Genomic DNA, 20,295 nt, shown 5'->3' on the forward strand with positions numbered 1-20,295 from the left:
ACCCATTAGTGAGGCCATCACGAGCAATGTGGCACACCCCTGCCTCATGTGCCCCCACATCTAGGCAGGCAGAGAGGAGAGGAGATATTTTGTGCCTGCTAAAGCAGCCAATTTTCTTTTCACTCATCCACCCCCTAGCTCCATGGCTGTCCAAGAGGCTGTGGAACTGGCACGGCAGCAACTACAATAATCTACTCCTCTGAACAATGCAGCTAAGAGACTGGACCTGCTGGGGCAGGAAGGTCAGTTCTTCTGTGGGACTACAATTCTGCATTGCCAGCTACCAGGCTCTGCTAGCCAAGTATGACTTTAACAACTACAACAGGCTACCAGAGTTCAAGGACAAGCTGCTACCAGGGTATCATCAGTGATTCCAGGCACTGCTGGACACAGGGAACTGGTCACCCCATGTGGGCCTTCAGGCAGCTGTGGAGGTGGCCAACGCATCCTCTCACTCTCTAGTGACCGGAATCATTATGTGAAGAGACTCGTGGCTACAATCATCCAGCTTCCCCAGGGGAGGTCCAAAATACAATTGAGGACCTCCTTTTTGACAAGCACAAGCTGTTTGACAATAAGACAGACAAGTCCCTCCACTCGCTGAAGGACTCCAGAGCCACACTACGATCTTCTTCCCCTGCTCATACACTCCCTACCTAGCCTACCACTACTGGCAGCAGGAGCCCCCATATCAAAGACACCGATCACAGTGGCCTTGCATCCCTGCCTCTTTCACAACCACCTCCTCGACCCTCTTCCAGCAGCAGAACACACCTCAGTTTTGACGATGCCTCCCACAGCCCAGAGGTGTTCAGCCTAGGGAGGGAGGAAGCAGCAGGGCGGCTGGCTGTATTATCATAGCACCTGGGAGTCTCAGTCATGGACCAGGACCCCATTGTGTTAGGTGCTGGCTGCCGGCTGAGCTCCTCCCCCACCACATGGGGCTGCTTCGCCTTCTCTGCTGCTGGAGTCCCACACATTGCCTTTGCCTCCAAACCCTGACTCATCTTGGCAGATGGTCTGCAAAGCAGGCAGCAGCCCTGGGACTGCAGCAGCAGAGAAGGCAAAGCAGCCCCACATAGTGGGTGAGGAGCTCAGCCGGCAGCCAGCTACTCTGCTGCTTCCTCCTTCCCCCAGGCTGCAGGGACACAGGGAGAGTGCATCAAGAACCACGGGATGCTTCAAACCACGTACCTATGGGACACCAAGAATTCCCTGGCCGATGTGCTCAGCGGGATTCTGTACCTCAATCACAAGTGAGAGCTACATGACACCACACTCCTGTACCTCTTCGCAAAGTGGGGCATTCCCCAATTTCTTTGCTACTCACAAGAACCAAAAGCTGCCCCTCTATTGCTCCAGAGGTGCTTTAGGGGAGGACTATCAGGGCGATGCTCTCCTTCTCCCCTGGACTGGCAACCTCTGCTACACCTTTCTCTCCATTCCCCTCCTGCCACAGGTGCTATGTAAGATTCACCAGGACAGAGCCACCATTATATTCATAGCCCCAATCTGGCCCTGTCAGTTCTGGTTCACAGACTTCCTCACACTGTCTGCCTGCACACCATTCCACCTCTGCACACTCCCAGATCTGTTCACACAAGATTGGGGGAGACTCTGTCATCCCAATCCTGGCCCTCTTCACCTCACACCCAGGTATTTGGATGGGTGTCAAGCATAGATGGTGCATGTTCTACCTCGGTTTGACAAGTCTTTACCCAAAGCAGCAGAGAATCCACCAGAGCCTACTACTGAGCTAAATGGAGACGCTTCACATCATGGGCCTGTCTGTTACAGCTCCATTTTGTTTCTTAAAGCTGCCCCCTTACTCCATTTTGTTCTTGTTCTCCTCTGTGGCCGCCCCTCCCTGGCTGTTAAGTTGTTTACCAGGGCCTCTGCCCTTCTCAAAGGGAGGGCCCCGTAAGTTGTTTAACAAAAGCCATTGCCCTTCTCAAAGGGATGGCCACTTATGCTAAGTGGGACCACTGCCCTGTTCAAAGGGTTAGTCCTGTTATCACCTTGTTAAAACCTGGGCTTGGTGTAGGGTGGCCACTGTCCAGAGCTGCAAGACCTATTGTGTTTTTAAGATCCTGGGCATGAGTCATACCTCTGGGCTCAGGACTAGTCCAAACATGTCTTGGTGGCTGCCTGCAGTTTTTTTTCTCTGCCTTCTCTCCTACCTGTAAGAGGGGGAGCCAATCAGAGTTACTGGTGGGAAGCTGCCAGGGTTTGCCTTTATAAACAGACATTTTTTGAACAGACTTCAGAAAGGTTCTTGCATTGCTGCCTGGTCTGATCAACCAGGGGTTCTGGGGGTCCTTTCTCCGCTCTCGTTTTATTTTTGAGCGTACCGCCGTTTTTGAAAACCCCCCCCATGAAGAACGAATTGCTGCCTGAGAGATCTCCTGATTATCAAGACTGTACCGAGCCTTCTGATGTGCTTGCTGTTTCTACCTCTGCTGCTGCCTTGGGGGATGGTAAGAATCCCTCTGTGAAACTTTCTATACTTTTATTGTATTATTTTAGCTGCTGGCTCTGTCTCCCCAGCACACAGACTCAAGCTAAACCTTGGTCTGTGTTTTAAAACCTCTCTCTTAAACCCCGTGGCACTCTGCCACTGAAAATAAGTTTGTGCTGCTGCTAAGTTCTGCTCCTGTGGGCTTTGCCTTGGACTGTTTTCAGCTGTATCCACTGCTGCAGTCACCCCCTCCCCTCTTTGGAGCTGTGTCCTGGACACACACCACTCAGCCCTCTGGAACTATCCTTAGCATAAGGTGCACCCATTAAGTTAAGTTTAGCATTATACTTTGTAAGTTAGGCTTAGAGAATTGTTGCATTGTGTTTTAATTTGTGTAGTCTTGGTTAAGTTAGCTCATAGATAAGATTTTGCTGTGTTCTGTATAATTGTAATTGTCTGTCTTCCCACTGCAAACACCCCCCACCCCAGCTTCTCTGTGTCTTTCTACCTTGTTACACTCTCTCTGCTGCTTAAACTTGCAGCCTGTTTGCTCTGTCTCACTAAGTTTAAATCTCTAGCATAAAACCCCATTGGTTACTTTCTTCCTTTCTGATACCCCTCACATTCTACATTTACACCACTGTGACACATTTTTACCTGAAATTGTTTGTTATTTAACACATTTTATCCATAACTGTTAGTTGGTTATATGCTGCTGTGACACACCTTTTTACATAGAAATCGCTAGCTACCTGTTACATTTATACCTCAGTGTTAACTGATTACCCACTGTATTGTATCCTACTGTGTTGTACCCCACTATTGAAACCCCCTTACTGTTTACCAAAAAGAAACCCCTCCCCAATTGTCTACCTTAACAACCCCATACCCCTCACTATTGAATTTTCCCTGTTTTTGTATTTTCTTAATAAAGTTTATTTTGCACCCCACCCGTGTGGTAATTGCTCCCCAAGATCCCATATACCTGCTGGCAGGGACAGGGCCCACTGCCACCACCACAACTCACTGAGCACGGTGTCTATTCCACTTGTTCTCAACTATCTCCTCATCCTCAAGATGTCGGACCTGGACCTCAACTCTATTAGAATGCAGCCTTTCTTCCTCTTATGGACAGCTCCATCCCACCACTATCAGTTTCATGAAAGGTTTACTCAACCCCTTTCCACCAGTACTGAAGCCCATGCAACCATGGGATCATAATCTTGTTCTCTCTGCCCTCACAAAGCCACCCTTTGAGCCGCTAGCAGCATGCACATTCTCCCAGCTCTCGATGAAAGTGACTTTCTTAGTAGCCATTACTTCACCCAGACGAGTCAGTGAAGTCACAGCTATGATGGCAGACTCCCACTACACAATATTCCACAAGGACAAGGTGGCCTTATGGCTGCCCCTTAAATTCCTCCCAAAAGTGGTGTCTGAATTCCACCTAAATCAGTGCATACACCTGCTAGTTTTCCACCCCAAACCACACACCTCCCCTACTGACAGAGCCTTGCACTCCCTCCATGTCCATCATGCACTGGTGTTCTACTTCCACAAGATTCAACCCTTTTGCACATCGCTGAAACTATTTGTGGTCATCATGAATGGTCCAGAGGTCAAGCTCTTTCATCCTAATGCATTTCCAAATGGGTCTCAGGTACATCCGTGAATTTTACAACTAGGGTTGTCGATTAATCACAGTTAACTCACGCGATTAACTCAAAAAATTAATTGCAATTTAAAAAATGAATTGCGATTAATCGTGGTTTTAATCGCACTGTTAAACAATAGAATATCAATTTAAATTTATTAAATATTTTGGATGTTTTTCTACATTTTCATATATAGTATTCTGTGTTATAACTGAAACCAAAGTTTATATTATTTTTTATTACAAATATTTGGACTGTAAAAATGATAAACAAAAGAAATAGTATTTTTCAATTCACCTCATACAAGTACTGTAGTGCAATCTCTTTGTCGTGAAAGTGCAACTTACAAATGTAGATTTTTTTGTTACATAACTGCACTCAAAACCAAAACAATGTAAAACTTCAGAGCCTATAAGTCCACTCAGTCCCACTTCTTATTCAGCCAATCGCTAAGACAAACAAGTTTGTTTACATTTATAGGAGATAATACTGTCCTCTTCTTATTTACAATGTCACCAGAAAGAGAGAACAGGCATTTGCACAGCACTTTTGTAGCTGGGATTGCAAGATATTTACGTGCCAGATATGCTAAACATTTGCATGCCCCTTCATCCTTCAGCCATCATTCCAGAGGACATGCGTCCATGTTGATGATGATTGTTAAAAAAAAATGCATTAATTAAATTTGGGACTGAACTCCTTGGGGGAGAATTGTATGTCTCCTGCTCTGTTTTATCCACATTCTGCCATATATTTCATGTTATAGCAGTCTCGGATGATGACTCAGCACATTGTTCATTTTAAGAACACTTTCACTGCAGATTTGACAAAATGCAAAGAGGGTACCAATGTGAGATTTCTAAAGATAACTACAGCACTCAACCCAAGGTCTAAGAATCTGAAGTGCCTTCCAAAATCTGAGAGGGACGAGGTGTGGAGAATGCTTTTAGAAGTCTTAAAAGAGCAACACTTTGATGAAGAAACTACAGAACCTGAACCACCAAAAAGAAAATCAACCTTCTGCTGGTGGCATCTGACTCAGATAATTAAAATGAACATGCGTCGGTCTGCACTGCTTTGGATTGTTATCGAGCAGAACCCATCATCAGCATGGATGCATGTCCCCTGGAATGGTGGTTGAAGCATGAAGGGACATATGAATCTTTAGCATATCTGGCACGCAAATATCTTGTAATGCCTGTTACAACGGTGCCATGAGGACGCCTGTTCTCACTTTCAGGTGATATTAGAATCATAGAACTGGAAGGAACCTTAAGAAGTCATCTAGTCCAATCCCTGCACTTGTGGCAGGACTAAGTATTATCTAGCCCAATCCTGACAGATGTTTGTCCAGCCTGCTATTAAAAATCTCCAATGATGGAGATTCCACAACTTCCCTAGGCAATTTATTCCAGTGCTTAACCACCCTGACAGTTAGGAAGTTTTTCCTAATGTCCAACCTAAACCTCCCTTGCTGCAGTTTAAGCAACATTGTAAACAAGAAGTGGGCATCGCTATGTCCTGCAAACATAAACAAACTTGTTTGTCTGAGCAATTGGCTGAAGAAGAAGTAGGACTGAGTGGACTAACAGGCTCTAAAATTTTACATTTTTATTTTTGAATGCAGTTTTTTTGTAGATAATTCTACATTTGTAAATTCAACTTCCATGATGAAGAGATTGCACTACAGTATTTGTAGCAGGTGAATTGAAATATACTATTTCTTTTGGTTTCTTTACAGTGCAAATACTTGTAATAAAAAAATAAAGTGAGCACTGTACACTTTGTATTCTGTGTTGTAATCGAAATCAATATATTTGAAAATGTAGAAAACATCCAAAAATATTTGAAGAAATGATATTCTATTATTAACAGCGTGATTAATCATTCGATTAATCCCGATTAATTTTTTTAATCGTTTGACAGCCCTAGCTACAACTAATCCAACATACCCCCATCTGATAGAGTCATGGTGCACTCTACACAAGCACAGGCCGCCACATCAGCCTCACTGGTGGACATATCCTGGCAAGACATTTCTCATGCAGCAACGTGGTGCTCCATCCACATGTTCATGACACACTATACCATCACATGAGCAGTAGCAACACACATCCCATGGGCCAGGCTGTACTGCAAACCACACATCCATTGGAATCCTTGCACCCACCTCCACACTGATCACTGCTCGTGAGTCACCCACGTGTGGAATACACATAGAGACCATCAGTCAAAAAAGAAGAAGAGGTTATCTACCTGTAACTGGAGGTTCTTCCAGATGTGTGGTCCCTATCTGTATCCCACTACCTGCCCTCCATCTCCTCCACTGAGGACTGCATTCCATTACAGTATGAGGGAGACTGGAGAGGTGTCAATCTGCACAACCTCTTATATCCTCAGCTGAGGAGACACACAACACAAGTGCAGGTCAACGGACACTGCTAAGAAACACTTCCGGATTCAGGCACATGGCAGGCATGTGCACCCACATGTGGAAAACAGATAGGGATCACACATCTCAAAGAACCTCCAGTTACAGGAAGTAACCTTCTCTTCTCTGTGGAAATAATTACTTGCCATTAAAGCAGTGCAAATCACATAGGAACTTTGCCTCAGTGACCAAAATTAATGCACATGAACACTATATATTTCCACCACAGGTTGGCATTCTCTCTCTCAATATACCTATAACATACCTTACGTGTGTGTGTGTGTGGGTGGGTGGGTGATTATGTATATTTTATCGACACACACCTATAGTTCAGAATGTAGGCTGGCTGCTTATCAAATTCCAGCCTCGCCATTTATTGGTGTCTATTTTTTCCCTCCAGCATTATAATGATATAAAAAATTGCAAGGTTCTTTCCTTCAGACTGTGCATTAAATTGCAACAAAGCACTCAGAGTATCCTTACCTGCACAGTGCTGCTCAGGTTTCCACTGGACTTTCACCCCTTCTCTCTGACAGGTTCGGGCATAGGCAAGGAAAGACTCACAGTAGCAATTTTTATGAACTGGACACTCACACATATCTGTTACACAGGACCTGGAAAAAAAACCAGCAGAAACAAACAAGAAATAAAAGTTTTGACAAAGAGCCCTCAAAGTTTGGAATTTTTTTTTTATATAATCATATACAGTTTAACGCTGCAATAACCTGTGCTGGAGAAATCGCAAACACATCGAACACTTTTTACTCCCAAATCCACATAGATGATCTAACCTCTGCAGTTCTGCTATATTCTGTTCTATATGCTCAGTGCTCCCAATTACATCAATGTCCTACCACGAAGTCATATCAAAGTAGAGAGCCCAGAACATGAGAGTCAAGAACTGCAATGCAATAAGGATCAAAGGTTGTACACTGCAATTATGGAGCAAGGCAAAGACAATTTGTAGCAAATACAATTTTGTCTTAATAAAGGCTCCATCTTGGCTTTCCTGAAGAACATCTATTGCAACAACATTTAAGATTAATTCCCAGATTTAAGAGTGTTATAAGGAGCAATGAAGACACGCAGTTACTATGCTATGAAGTCCTCAGGGTTCATGATACAACTAGAGTGTAGCAAAAATTTTCAGTTGAATAGGAAAGTCACTGAAAAATGCAATTATGGGATGACAAAAGCTATTCATTAATTTGGCTCAAATTTGGCAAATATTTTTGGCCAAATAAATTAAAATTAAAATTTTTGAAAAATGTTAAAATATTTCATTTTGACTTTTTTTATTTTTCATTTTGAAATGTTTTGTTTTGAAATTTAGCTAGAGTTGGTTTTAAAGAGATTTACATGTACAAATATCTCAAAAATGTAAAAGCTAGAAACCTGAAATAATAATTTTTTGTTTCAGTGAGAAAAATTGGAAAATGTTAGTTTTGGCTTGAAACAAATCAATTTTTTTTCTGGATTTTTCAGGTTGGCCACCAAACCCTAACAAAACACGAAAAAAACAAACAAACAACCCAAAACAAAAAGCCACAAACTCCCCAAGAACCAATTATTCATTCAGCTCTCAATTTAACCGTCTTACTTCACTGAATAATCATAAAACACAGCAGTAAGTAAATCTGCTACTGCACATGTTTGTATACAAAATTAGCTCATCTAGAACGTGTCAATTTGGCACAAGCTGAAAATATGAGAACTGGTAAGAGGCAATGGATTTGCAAAGTTTGCTGTTTGTGTATGCTTTAAATTGTTGAAGTGTGCTGGAAACATTAAGGAACAGATTTTCAGAGGTGCTGAGCATCCCTAACTCTCAGTGAAGTCAGTGGGAGCCTGTGGTAGTGCTCAGCTTTCTGAAAATAATTTCTCGTTTTAGTATTCACATTCATCTCCTTATTTTGCTCACGTATGATTAAAGCTACATACATCACGGGTATTTGTAGTAAAACTCACGGACAGGTCACAGGCCGTAAACAAAAATTCACAGGCCCGTGACCTGTCCATGACTTTTACTAAAAATACCCACTGTGTCTAAAACTTGGGCAGGATTGCTCTGGGGTGGGCGGTCCGGGGGTGCTGCAGGTGCTGGGGAGGTGACCCGGGACCCCTGCTAGTACTGGGAGAGGGGGTGGCGGGGCGTCCTACTGGCTCTGTCCCTGCAGCTACTAGATGGCGGAGGCAGGGGCCAGGGCAGGGGCTCCTCTGCTGCTCCCGCCACAAGCACCGGCTGCCGCAGCTCCCATTAACTGGGAATTGCAGCCAATGGGAGCTGTGGGGGCAGGGCCTGCACATATGGGCAGCGTGTGGCGTGGAGACCCCCACCCACCCCTCCACCTCCTAGGAGTTGCAGGATGGCCTCCCACCCCAGGTAAGCACCCTCCCCGTGCTCCCAAACCCCTTCCCTAGCCCTGAGCCCCCTCCCACTGCTGCTTCTGGCAGCCCCTGGGCCAGCACCAGCCGCTGCAGAAGTCATGGAGGTCACAGAAAGTCACAGAATCCGTGACTTCCGTGACCTCCATGACAGACTCGCAGCCTTACATATGATTCACTGAACAAGTTCCCCTTGATGAGTATTGTCCTACCACAGCATGCCTGCAAATCTTCATTGACATCCGAAAGCAGTGCTCTGAATGCATCAGGCTCTGTTACCGAACATAAGTGGTTCCATATTCCTCATATCATTTAGGAGGTATATATCTAGGCTTGCCAACTTTCTAATATCTGAAAACTGGACACTACAGCAGGAGCTCAGGAACCTCCCTCTGCCTCTCCCTAAGGCCACACCCCTGCCCACTCCTCTCTCCCCATCTCTGTCACATGCTGCTTCCCTCTCCCCCTTCCTTGTCGCTTGATCCTCTCCACCTCCCTCGTCTCCCTCACCAGCTGAGCTCCCTCTGTTCCAGGGCTGGGTCGGGAGATGCAGCCCCTGATGCGGAGCCTGCCCACCCACAAGATGCAGGTTGGAAGTGGCCCTGGCTCAGCAGGGGCTGTTGTGGGTTGATGACCCTGCGCCTCCCTCCCCCCCCCCCCCCCGCGATAACCAGACTTTTGGTATCTGGTCAGTGCATCTGACTGGAACTGCACAGGTCCCCTTTTGACCAGACTTTCCATTTGAAAACCAAACACATGGCAACCAATGTACCTCATTTCACAAAGCAGATTCCTGACATGCTATCACGGGAAATTACTGTTGCAAAGAGAGTCTGTTGTATTCCCTGCAGACCAATTAAGATATCAAGATAGTTTTATTCTCTCCTAGGCATCCTGTTATCCTCAACTAACCTTGCCTTATCAACTTTTACTATTATGTATAATTCTTCATACAATTATTATATTATTGGTATCCAAGGTGTTGGGGAGCGGGAGAGGTGGGATCATGCTTGCTTATGGGAGGCTGGCTGTTTGCATGCTGAGTTCCCATCTTGGGACTTATAAAATGTAACATTTTAGTCACTTCATCTGGTTTTGAGAACACAAAAAAATCACAGAGCTTCCTGCTGTGAGAGTTTCTGGCCACAGAGACGAATGCCAGTTCCAACACCAAGCCAGATCAGTTGCCTTAAGTTAAAGATAAGTCTCCAGGCACAAAACTTAATGTGTCTAGAAGAGCCAAACCCAAAACTCCAGTTTCAAACACCCATAGACCTTGGACTAATTTGGATCCAGATCCAAACAGCTCTAGTTCTTAGCCATTCCTTTCTGCCTAGATAAGGATCAAGCCTGGTATGGGTAGCATTAAATATTCCCTAAGAAAGAATGAACAGTTCTCTAATTTACTCCATTCTTTTTGGCATCAAGTTATTTCTATTTCCATGAGTTGTATAATCCTGAAAATAGCTGATGGGCCCAATCCTCTGGTTTGGCTGAGGTACAATCATGCAGGGCCCAGCACCAAGGGGTAGGTATCTTCTTGTTGCTTTAATTAATTAATTATTACTGTTGATAATTTTTCTACTTATTTAACAAAACTAAAAGTAAACAAAACTGTATAAAAGTAAATATTCATCTATCATCAAAATAGAGACACTTTTTTTCTAATGAGATTCTTTATTAACAAAATTAATAAATTAATATTAAAAATTGTTTACAAAAATCACTTCTGAAGCTACAAGGGAGAAAGTATTTGATGCATTAGATAGCAAAATACAGTCGCTGCTTCCCTCTCGTGGTCCAAGATGGGAACTCCAGGCAATCCCTTTGTGTGATTGAAAGGGTAGCTTTTTGGGAGAACTTCTTCAGGCAAAAGATGCTTGTTTGCTGAGGGCCGAATGATTGAGAGAAAATAGGGTAAGTACTCTGGGTCAGTTTAAAAAAAATTGTTTTTCTTATTTGTCAGTAAAATCCTTAATTTCAACCTTATTAGATTCCCATTGGGAGTTTGTGATTTTGTTTGTTTTAGTTATTGAAACTTCCCCTGCCACACAAGTAGCATGCCTCCACTCCCTGCCCAGAAAAAAAACAGTTTAAGTGCAACTTACAAGTTCTAATGGTGATCAGTGTAAAAAAAATTTTTTTTTGTGATGTAGGTACTGTTTTTTGTTTTCTTTTTTTCAATTTTTCTGCTGAGCTATTTCCTGCACTCCAGTGAATAGCTAATTTCAAAGTTCTGCTCACCACCCCCATCCCCTCTTTGTATCTCCTCTGATTCTGTCAAATAAATTAGGAGACACTAATAAACAGGTAGCTATAGATATGTATCTGGAGGCGTAGGGAGTGTCCATGTCCTACAACTGAAGCCCAGTTTCACCCAAAGAAACACCATTTTCTTATGATAGTATATTCTCTAATAATGGAACATTTTGACTTTGCTGTCCTCTGAAGTGTTCCAATTCTATTCCAAGATAAAAACTTTTGTTTAATTAGAGTTAAGACTGAGGGTATACAGAACCAGTCCAAGACATTTTGCCGACCAGGGCAGAAAAGCTTTTTGGTGTCCCTCCCCTATTCCACTAGAGCAATCAAGTCTAAATAAATAAATTAAAGAAGACCAGTCAATCAGTAGAGCAAAAAATGTACCACATGTACCACACACCCAAGTGGCACAGCAGTATGGCTAGAAGTTGGCACCCAGGCTGATGGCCATGATTGCCTGCCCCTGGATCAGGCCTGGGAGTATATATAAATAACCTAAGATAAAAACATTACAGACATATTGTAACATTCCCCTAACCAAGTCCAGGAAATTCAGAGTTAAGGTTACACTTAAAAAAAAAATCCAAATGTATTAGGTAAGGAAGTGAGGTAAGGCAACCAAAACAGCCTTAACTCTGCGCTGTAGTGACACCATGCGATAAAAAAAATGATTATGATAAAGGCATTTTAGCATTTGTGGGCCTAAATTAGATTAAACTGATTTTAAAGACACATTAGGGTTTTAAACATATATCTTCCCCTGCCCCCGGCTCCCCAGTTTCACCACCTTTAGCAGTAGGACAAAATCCTGCACAGGGATCAAAAACTGTACAACATGGGGTGAGGAAATATCTCCCTGATGACACTAGAGATGCTTCAGAGACACACACTGATTGAAAGAGCAGGCACACTGCCCTTATGTGAATTGATGTAATTAGTTTACTTTTGGATACATACAAAACCTATTGTCAAACCACCGGGCACTTGTGTGATTTGCAAGAAATGTTGTGTCCAAAATCATGAGGATGATCTCTGTAAGCGTCAGAACAATCCTGAATTCAAATAGGGAGGTCAAACTCCTCATTCTGTTCCTATAACCTTCGGTGTAACCTGCAGTGTTCTCTGACTTCAGTCTGGGTGTGCTGTTCTTCAGAAAGGAACCTTCTTGATAACAAGGAGAGATTAACTAGTTTGTGGGCTTATGTAAATAATGGACTGGTGCCCATGGCTGAAGCAGGACTGATCAATTTAGAAAATACACCCCTTCTCTTGCCTACTACAGCTGAGATTGCAGTGGAATGCATCTTTAAGTCTATCAAGTACAGAAGTGGTATTATACAGGGCAAGAGAAAGACTAAACAGAGCCCAGAATGAATAGACAACAGGACTTCAAATCTGCTTGCATTTTGTTCAGGCTGAGGAAGAAGTGGGTTCATTCAGGACCTAAACTCTTTTCTTTTCTGCCTTAACTTCCTATATTGAGGATACTTCAGAGTAAACTGGGGCCCTTTTCAAATCACTGGCCTGGAGCAGCCAGTTGTTTACTCTTTTGCTGGGGACAAATATCTCAAACTGGATTCCTTTTGATGCCGTATATTTTGTGTGTGTGTGTGCGCGCGTGCGTGTGTGTGTGTGTGAGAGAGAGACAGAGAGAGAGAGAGATGGCACTAATAGGGTGTGTATAATCACAAACTGTTGCAAGGGGAAATCCATGAAAGTGAAGGCATCCGGCAGCTGTCGGCTACACCCTTGCATTAGACAGCCCACATTGCTCCCACATCTTCAAAGCAAACCAGAGGAGTGCACTCCTTCAGCTAAAGGCCTTTTTCACATTAAACCATGGAAAGTGTCCAAGTCCCAAAGAGGGCAGAGAAATGAGTCCTATGCTAAATGTACTATTAAAAAAAGAAAAGAACAGAACAGAAGTGCAGCGCAGTGATTGCTGCTGCCTCTTACAATGCTGGGCAGTATTGAAATTGCAGATGTTTGGTGTTTTCACTGAACATCTGCAGTTCCCTTTACTTCACAGGGAACAAGCAGTCAAAAAAAATCAGTCACTAGAAGAGAATATCTTTTGCATTTAATATTTTGCTCCTTTCCTTTCACAACACTGATATGGTGTAGCACATATGAAAACATATCAGAACCTCCAAACAATGACATAGATGAAAGGCAACATAAAAGTCAAGTTAAAAGACATGAACATTTTGGATTTAAAAACAGATACCAGCCATCTTGAAGGCCTAAATTTTAAACACTACATTTCCTTTACTGTGTGTAGCCTTCCATAATCTAACCCACACCTCAGTTAGACAGGTGGAAAATGGGATCACCCGCACATTTATAAATTGAGAAGACTATTCGAAGAGCCACCATTTCAAAGACAAGGATCATTCAGCAAGCCTAGCATCCTGTGAGATAGTTGTCTTGGGAGAACTCCATTTACTGGACTGCAAAAATCCAAGATTTAGTGGCTGTCTCACCTAATTTAACACCAGCAGTGAAGACATCCAAAGACTATATGGCAGCCAAGCAAGTAAATCTGCCTTAATTACATTTCAATGCTCACAGTTCAACAGCAAGATTCAGGAGGTTTTTTCCCTGATCCACAATGAGACCTAATTTTTCTTCCCTCATAAGGAAAAAAAGAAAAGAAAATGGTTTCTACCAACATCAACATTGTTTTTGAACTGTTATAAGGGTTTGGTGGGTTTTGTTTTTGTTTTAAACAAAGGCCTCTAAAGGGTTTTCATTATTTGTTGTTCCCAAGTACTTTAATTTTTAAATTAATTTTTTTGAATTAAATTAATTTTTATTATTAAATTAAATTAATTTATTAAATTAAATTTGTATAGAAGGAACCTCAGAAGGGAAGAGGATGCCACACCCCAAAATATAATAGAAATGGTCACTCTTTCGCTTTTATTTGTGTAAGCAGTGTGTGTGTGTATGTGTGGTTTTTCCCTTTTCCTTTTTGGGTGTGTATGTGGGGGGAATGACAATTACTCAAGTCTGAAGCTTGGTATTTGGCGCTGGAGACGCTTATTTCTTGAGTCTCCTTCAGGAAGATACTGACACTAACACCAGAGCAGCAAATAACTCATGGGAAAGGTAAAGTTGGAGCCTGAGCGAAATACAGAAGTCATTAGATCATTCTGAATACATTCAAAACACCTGCCTAGGGAACAGAACTGCCTAGTACGCTAAAGATTAATCATTTTTCATCTGTCATTTCTTTCAAGACTAGAGTGCCAGATCTTTATCCCATGTGGGCAGCTCCAACACTGCAGAACAGTGTAAACCAGCCTTAAATCAAGCAACTGGGGTATGGCAAAGCAACTCGCTAGTCAGCACATCACCTTATGGTTTCTCCTCTGTAGTCCTGTCAACCAGATCTACTGGTGGTCCCCTTTTGCCCTGGGACTTTGCCCTCCAGCCTGGTCTCACCCCTTTCAGGGTAATTCCAGGGCTTCACACCAGGGCAACAGCCCTGTCCAGGCCCAATATTCTTTCTGTCCCCTTCTGTTTGGGGTCTTCCCAGTGAGGCTGCAGGGAAACTCAGTCCCACCCTCTACCCTGGGTTCTAGCCCAGGGATCCTTGAAACAAGTGGTTAAGGGCACCCTGCTCATGCTTCTTTCCTGAGCTACTTACTACATCAGCCTGCTTTCTCCTCAGGGAGCTCAATTTCTCAGGTAGGTGGGGGTGGGGTCCCAGGGCTCAGACCTTAGTTCTAGTTCTCAAGGCAACAAAGGAAAGGAAATTAAATTAACATAAATAAGAGCAGCACCAACTTCTCTGTCCTACCAGGATCCTCCAGCCATCTGCCCAACCACTCAGTGCTTGTAGGCAACCAAAGAGAGCTGTCAAGTATCAGAGGGGTAGCCATGTTAGTCTGGATCTGTAAAAAGCAACAAAGAGGCCTGTGGCATCTTATAGACTAAAAGACGTATTGGAGCATAAGCTTTTGTGGGTGAATAACCACTTCGTCAGATGCATGTAGTGGAAATTTCCAGAGGCAGGTATAAATATGCAGGCAAGAATCAGTCTAGCGATAACGTGGTTAGTTCAATCAGGGAGGATGAAGCCCTCTTCTAGCAGTTAAGGGAACACCAAGGGAGGAGAAACTGTTTTTGTAGTTGGGTAGCCATTCACAGTCTTTGTTTAATCCTGAGCTGATGGTGTCAAATTTGCAAATGAACTGAAGCTAAGCAGTTTCTCTTTGAAGTCTGGTCCTGAAGCTTTTTTTGCTGTAGGATGGCTACTTTTAAATATATTATTGTGTGTCCAGGGAGACTGAAGTGTTCTCCTACAGGTTTTTGTATACTGTGTGAAAAAGTTCCTCCTCTACCTTGGTGGGTCCTGCGCTTATTAGCCGATTTGCTCACCTCAGTGATCTTCCCCTCTGGTGGAACCCACAGTCTAGGTCAACTCCTCCTGTGTCTGATCAGGAGTTGAGAGGTTTGAGGGGAACCCAGGCCTGCCCTCTACTCCAGGTTCCAACCCAGGGCCCTGTGGATTGCAGCTGTCTATAGTGCCTCCTGTAACAGCTGTATGACAGCTACAACTTCCTGGGCTACTTCCCCATGGCCTCCTCCAAACACCTTCTTCATCCTCACCACAGAACCATCCTCCTGGTGTCTGATAACGCTTGTACTCCTTAGTCGTCCAGCAGCACACCCTCAGCTCCTTCCGCCTCTTGCTCCCGGCTCCTCACACGCACACCACAAATTGAAGTGAGTTCCTTTTTAAACCCAGGTGCCCTGATTAGCCTGCCTTGATTGGCTGCAGGTGTTCTAATCAGCCTGTCTGCCTTAACTGGTTCTAGCAGGTTCCTGATTACTCTAGTGCAGCCCCTGCTCTGGTCGCTCACGGAACAGAAAACTACTCATCCAGTGACCAGTATATTTGCCCTCTACCAGACTCCTGTACCCCACTGGTCTGGGTCTGTCACAACTGCCATTCCTAATATCTGACATCTGTCCATTTATCCTTTTATGTAGGGACTGTCCAGTTTGGCCTATGTACATAGCAGAGGGGCATTGCTGGCTCATGATGGCGTATATTAAACTGGTGGGCATGCAGGTGAATGAACTGGTGATGTTGTGGCTGATCTGGTTAGGTCCTGTGTTGGTGTCGCTGGTGTAGATATGTGGGCAGAGTTGGCATCAAGGTTTGTTGCATGGATTGGTTACTGAATTAGAGTTACTATGGTGCGGTGTGTGGTTGCTGGTAAGAATATGCTTAAGGTTGGCGAGCTGTCTGTGGGCGAGGACTGGCCTGCCTCCCAAGGCCTGTGAAAGTGAGGGATCATTATCCAGGATGGGTTGTAGATCACTGATGATGCATTGGAGAGGTTTTAGCTGAGGACTGTAGGTGATGGCCTGTGAGGTTCTGTTGGTTTCTTTCTTGGGCTTGTTTTGCAGCAGCAGGCTTCTGGGTACACATCTGGCTCTGTTAATTTGTTTCCTTATTTCCTCATGCGGATATCGTAGTTTTGAGAATGCTTGGTGAAGGTCTTGTAGGTGTTGGTCTCTGTCTGAGGGGTTGGAGCAAATGTGGTTGTACCTCAGCACTTGGCTGTAGATGATGGATTGTGTGGTGTGTCCGGGATGGAAGCTGGAGGCATGAAGGTAGGCACAGTGGTCGCTATAGGGTGGTGTTAATGTGACCATCACTTATTTGTACCGTGGGGTCTAGGAAGTGGACCTCTCGTGTAGATTGGTCCAGGCTGAGGTTGATGGTGGGGTGGAAGCTGTTGAAATTGTGGTGGAATTCTTCCAGAGTCTCCTTCCCATGGGTCCATCAATGTAATGTAGGTAGAGAAGGGGCGTGAATGGACGAGAGCTAAGGAAGTGTTGTTCCAGGCCAGCCATAAAAATGTTGGCATATTGTGGGGCCATGCGGGTGCCCATAGCAGTGCCACTGGTCTGGAGGTATATATTATTACCAAATTTGAAATAATTGTGCATGAGGATAAAGTCACGGAGCTCAGCAACCAGTTGTGCTGTGGCATCATCAGGGATACTGTTCCTGACAGCTTGTATTCCATCTGTGTGTGGGATGTTTGTGTAGAGAGCCATCCATGGTGCCTAGGATGGTGTTTTCTGGAAGATCACCAATGCATTGTAGTTTTCTCAGGAAATCAGTGGTGTCACGGAGATAGCTGGGAGTGCTGGTGGAGTAGAGTCTGAGTAGAGAGTCCACATATCTGGACTCAGTAAGAGTCCTTCAGTAAGAGTGCCAATTCCAGAGATGATGGGGCGTCCAGGATTTCCAGGTTTGTGGATTTTGGGTAGTAGATAGAATTACCCTGGTCAGGGCTCTAAGGGTATGTTGATTTGTTCCTGTGTTAGTGTAGGGAGTGTCTTGAGTAGATGGTGCAGTTTCTTACTATATTCCTCAGTGGGATCTGAGGAAAGTGGCCTGTAGAATTTGGTATTGGAGAGTTGTCTGGCAGCCTCCTTTTGGTAGTCAAACCTGTTCATGATGACAACAGCACCTCCTTTATCAGCCTCTTTGATTATAATGTCAGGGTTGTTTCTGAGGCTGTGGATGGCATTGCGTTATGAGGCAAGTGATGTTGTATTTCCACAATTTCTGCCTGTGCACGTCGGCAGAAGCATTCTATATATAGGTCCAGACTGTAATTTTGGCTCTCAGAAGGAGTCCATGTGGAGTTCTTCTTCTTATGCTGTTGGTGGGAGGGTATCTGTGTATCAGTGCGTTATCTTGTAAGTATTCTTTGCTTCTGGAAATTTCCACTACATGCATCTGACGAAGCGGGTATTCACCCATGAAAGCTCATGCTCCAATACGTCTGTTAGTCTAAAAGGTGCCACAGGACTCTGTCACTTTTTAAATATAGCTGTGACTTTCTCCCATGCTCTTTTCTGGGAGCAGAGACTGAGTGATCTATACCTCCCTAGGCTGGGGCCTTATGAACTCCACTTCTCCTTTTCAAGGCTTCTCCTCCAAGACTAGGGTGCCAACATGTCCCGATTTTATAGGTGCAGTCCTGATTTTGGGGTCTTTTTCTTATATAGGCTCCTATTGCCCCTCACCCCCGTCCCAATTTTTCACACTTGCTGTCTGCTCACCCTGTCCAAGACTAGCCTGTAGGTGCATTGGGGCAAGGCTGTTTGCTTCTTACCCCTTCTTGCCTGGTGTGAGGTTTGTACACCCATCACATAGGGATTCCTCTGAAATGCGGGAATCCCCAGGTGGAATAAAGCCAGCATAACTGAATCTTCACCTCCCCTTCCTGAACCCCCAGCCACCTGGTTGCTGAAGTTGCTCCCAGAAACCACTGGGAGTGTGGGAGCATAAAGGCTTCAATGCAACCCCTCTCTCCTTGAGTCCTGTGTTGAGTACAACTTGGCCAGATCTTAAAACTGCAGCCCAGAGATGTTTACTGTAGGGAGCACTCATTCTTTTAAAAAGGGGCATTGGCTATAATGTTTGAGACTGTTTTGAGAATGTTTGAGAATGTTTGCGACTGTTCTGTGTTGCAAAGGAAGCCTGTGGTTTATAGGTTACAATAATAGGCTAGGTACCAGAAGGATCTGGGATTCAAATGTATCTAAACTGCGGACTTGCTATGTGACCTTGGCTAAGTTACTTGAACTCTTTGTGCCTCAGACAGCCCAGCTGAAAAATTTGGTAAGACGCAGAATCTCACTGAAAACTGGATGCTGCATCTGAGATGAAGTTTCCTGGGCATGTGTGTTACACGCATACACTTTCTACAGTTCTAATGTAATTTTCTGCAAATGCCAAGCTTCCTGTTCTATATATATATATATACACACACAGAGAGAGAGAGAGAGAGAGAGAGAGAGAGAGAGAGCCCCTATTCACCCTTCCACTGCCAAAAGATCCTTTCAAATATGTTTGTTAAAGGAGTTTTGTAATTTGCGGTATAAGATGCTTCAAATTCAGTGATTTTTTTTTAACTTTCAAAGTACTGGAAAAAACCTACAATGCATTTTGGATTTCTCAGTACATACCATTCCTTTCAAAATATTTCTGGGTGTGCAATTTCAGAACCCACACTTCCCAGCCAAAATGTAAGAAAATTTGCTATTTTTCAACTCAACACAATAAATGCAGGTCAGTGTAAAACCTTTTAAAGTTATACTATGCTGCACAACATCTCTAAAAACCTACAATATGTACTGCTAAAAATATTAACCAAAGGCTTTTTTGAAAGTGCCAAGAACTATTATACATGTATTATTAACCTTTATACAATGAGAACTCTGAGCCAGATTTGCTTTTTATTGCTTTAAACAACAATACTCCACATTAATCTTATAAAATGAATAATGAAATGCCCTGGAACATTTTCTAAAACCACACAAAATAAAGTTCTCAGGATTGCACAATCCTAACATGCACCTCAATCTTCCTTGAATCCGGAGCCAGTGTTAAAGGCAGTTAAAACAAAAAAGAAAAAAAAGCCTTCTCCTTTCCTCACAATATTCTCCCTATGATGCACTGGGCGGGCTTTGTCTGTCTTGCGCTAGAAAGCCACTTGAGCTGCTGTGTCCTAAAATTCCAGGTTCTTGAAAAGGAAAGCCTGTATATAAGCTCTTCAGTAAAAAACACTTGAAGTTGGGCTGTAGACGACAATCAGGTCTTACACTCAGCCTCAGGCGGAATTATGCCTGACTCAGTCAGAATGTTTTCTGGAGCTGCAGGAAAACACACAGTACAGCAGCAGATCCACTACCCTTTGAAACAGTCCATCGGGCACTTACTCCCATGCCGGCCAGCTCCATCAACTGGGGTGCAGGAGGTCTGGGGCCATAGTCCCACCCTCACTCCACCCCTGTTCAGGAGAGAGGAGGCATTTTGTGCCCTCTTCCTCCTTGTGTGTATTGGTGTAGGGCTGGTAACAATCTAGCTCTTAAAGTGATAAACATCGTAAGGGGCTCCTCATTAAGAACATTTTTGGACTACAGTAAGCCAATAGAGTTCATATCTTAACATCTTTCAGACAAGGGGCAAATAGCTGAGCACTCTGCAGCCTGCCAGTCAAATCCTGCTTACCTTAACCTTGTTAGCAGTATTCATACAAGTAGTCCCATTTATTTCATTGTAA

General features: G+C 43.8%; 1 protein-coding gene across 1 annotated transcript in view; it reads right to left on the reverse strand.

Moving 5' to 3' along the window:
* Positions 1 to 20,295, reverse strand: part of BMPER (BMP binding endothelial regulator) — a 212,142-nt gene that overhangs the window by 11,337 nt on the left and 180,510 nt on the right. Inside the window, exon 14 of the mRNA XM_045003070.1 lies at positions 7,028 to 7,158. Within this exon, the coding sequence (XP_044859005.1) occupies positions 7,028 to 7,158 (131 nt within the window). The remainder of the gene's footprint in view (positions 1 to 7,027; positions 7,159 to 20,295) is intronic.

The sequence above is a fragment of the Mauremys mutica genome, chromosome 2 (assembly GCF_020497125.1).
Source record: "Mauremys mutica isolate MM-2020 ecotype Southern chromosome 2, ASM2049712v1, whole genome shotgun sequence".
Lineage (NCBI taxonomy): Eukaryota > Metazoa > Chordata > Testudines > Geoemydidae > Mauremys > Mauremys mutica.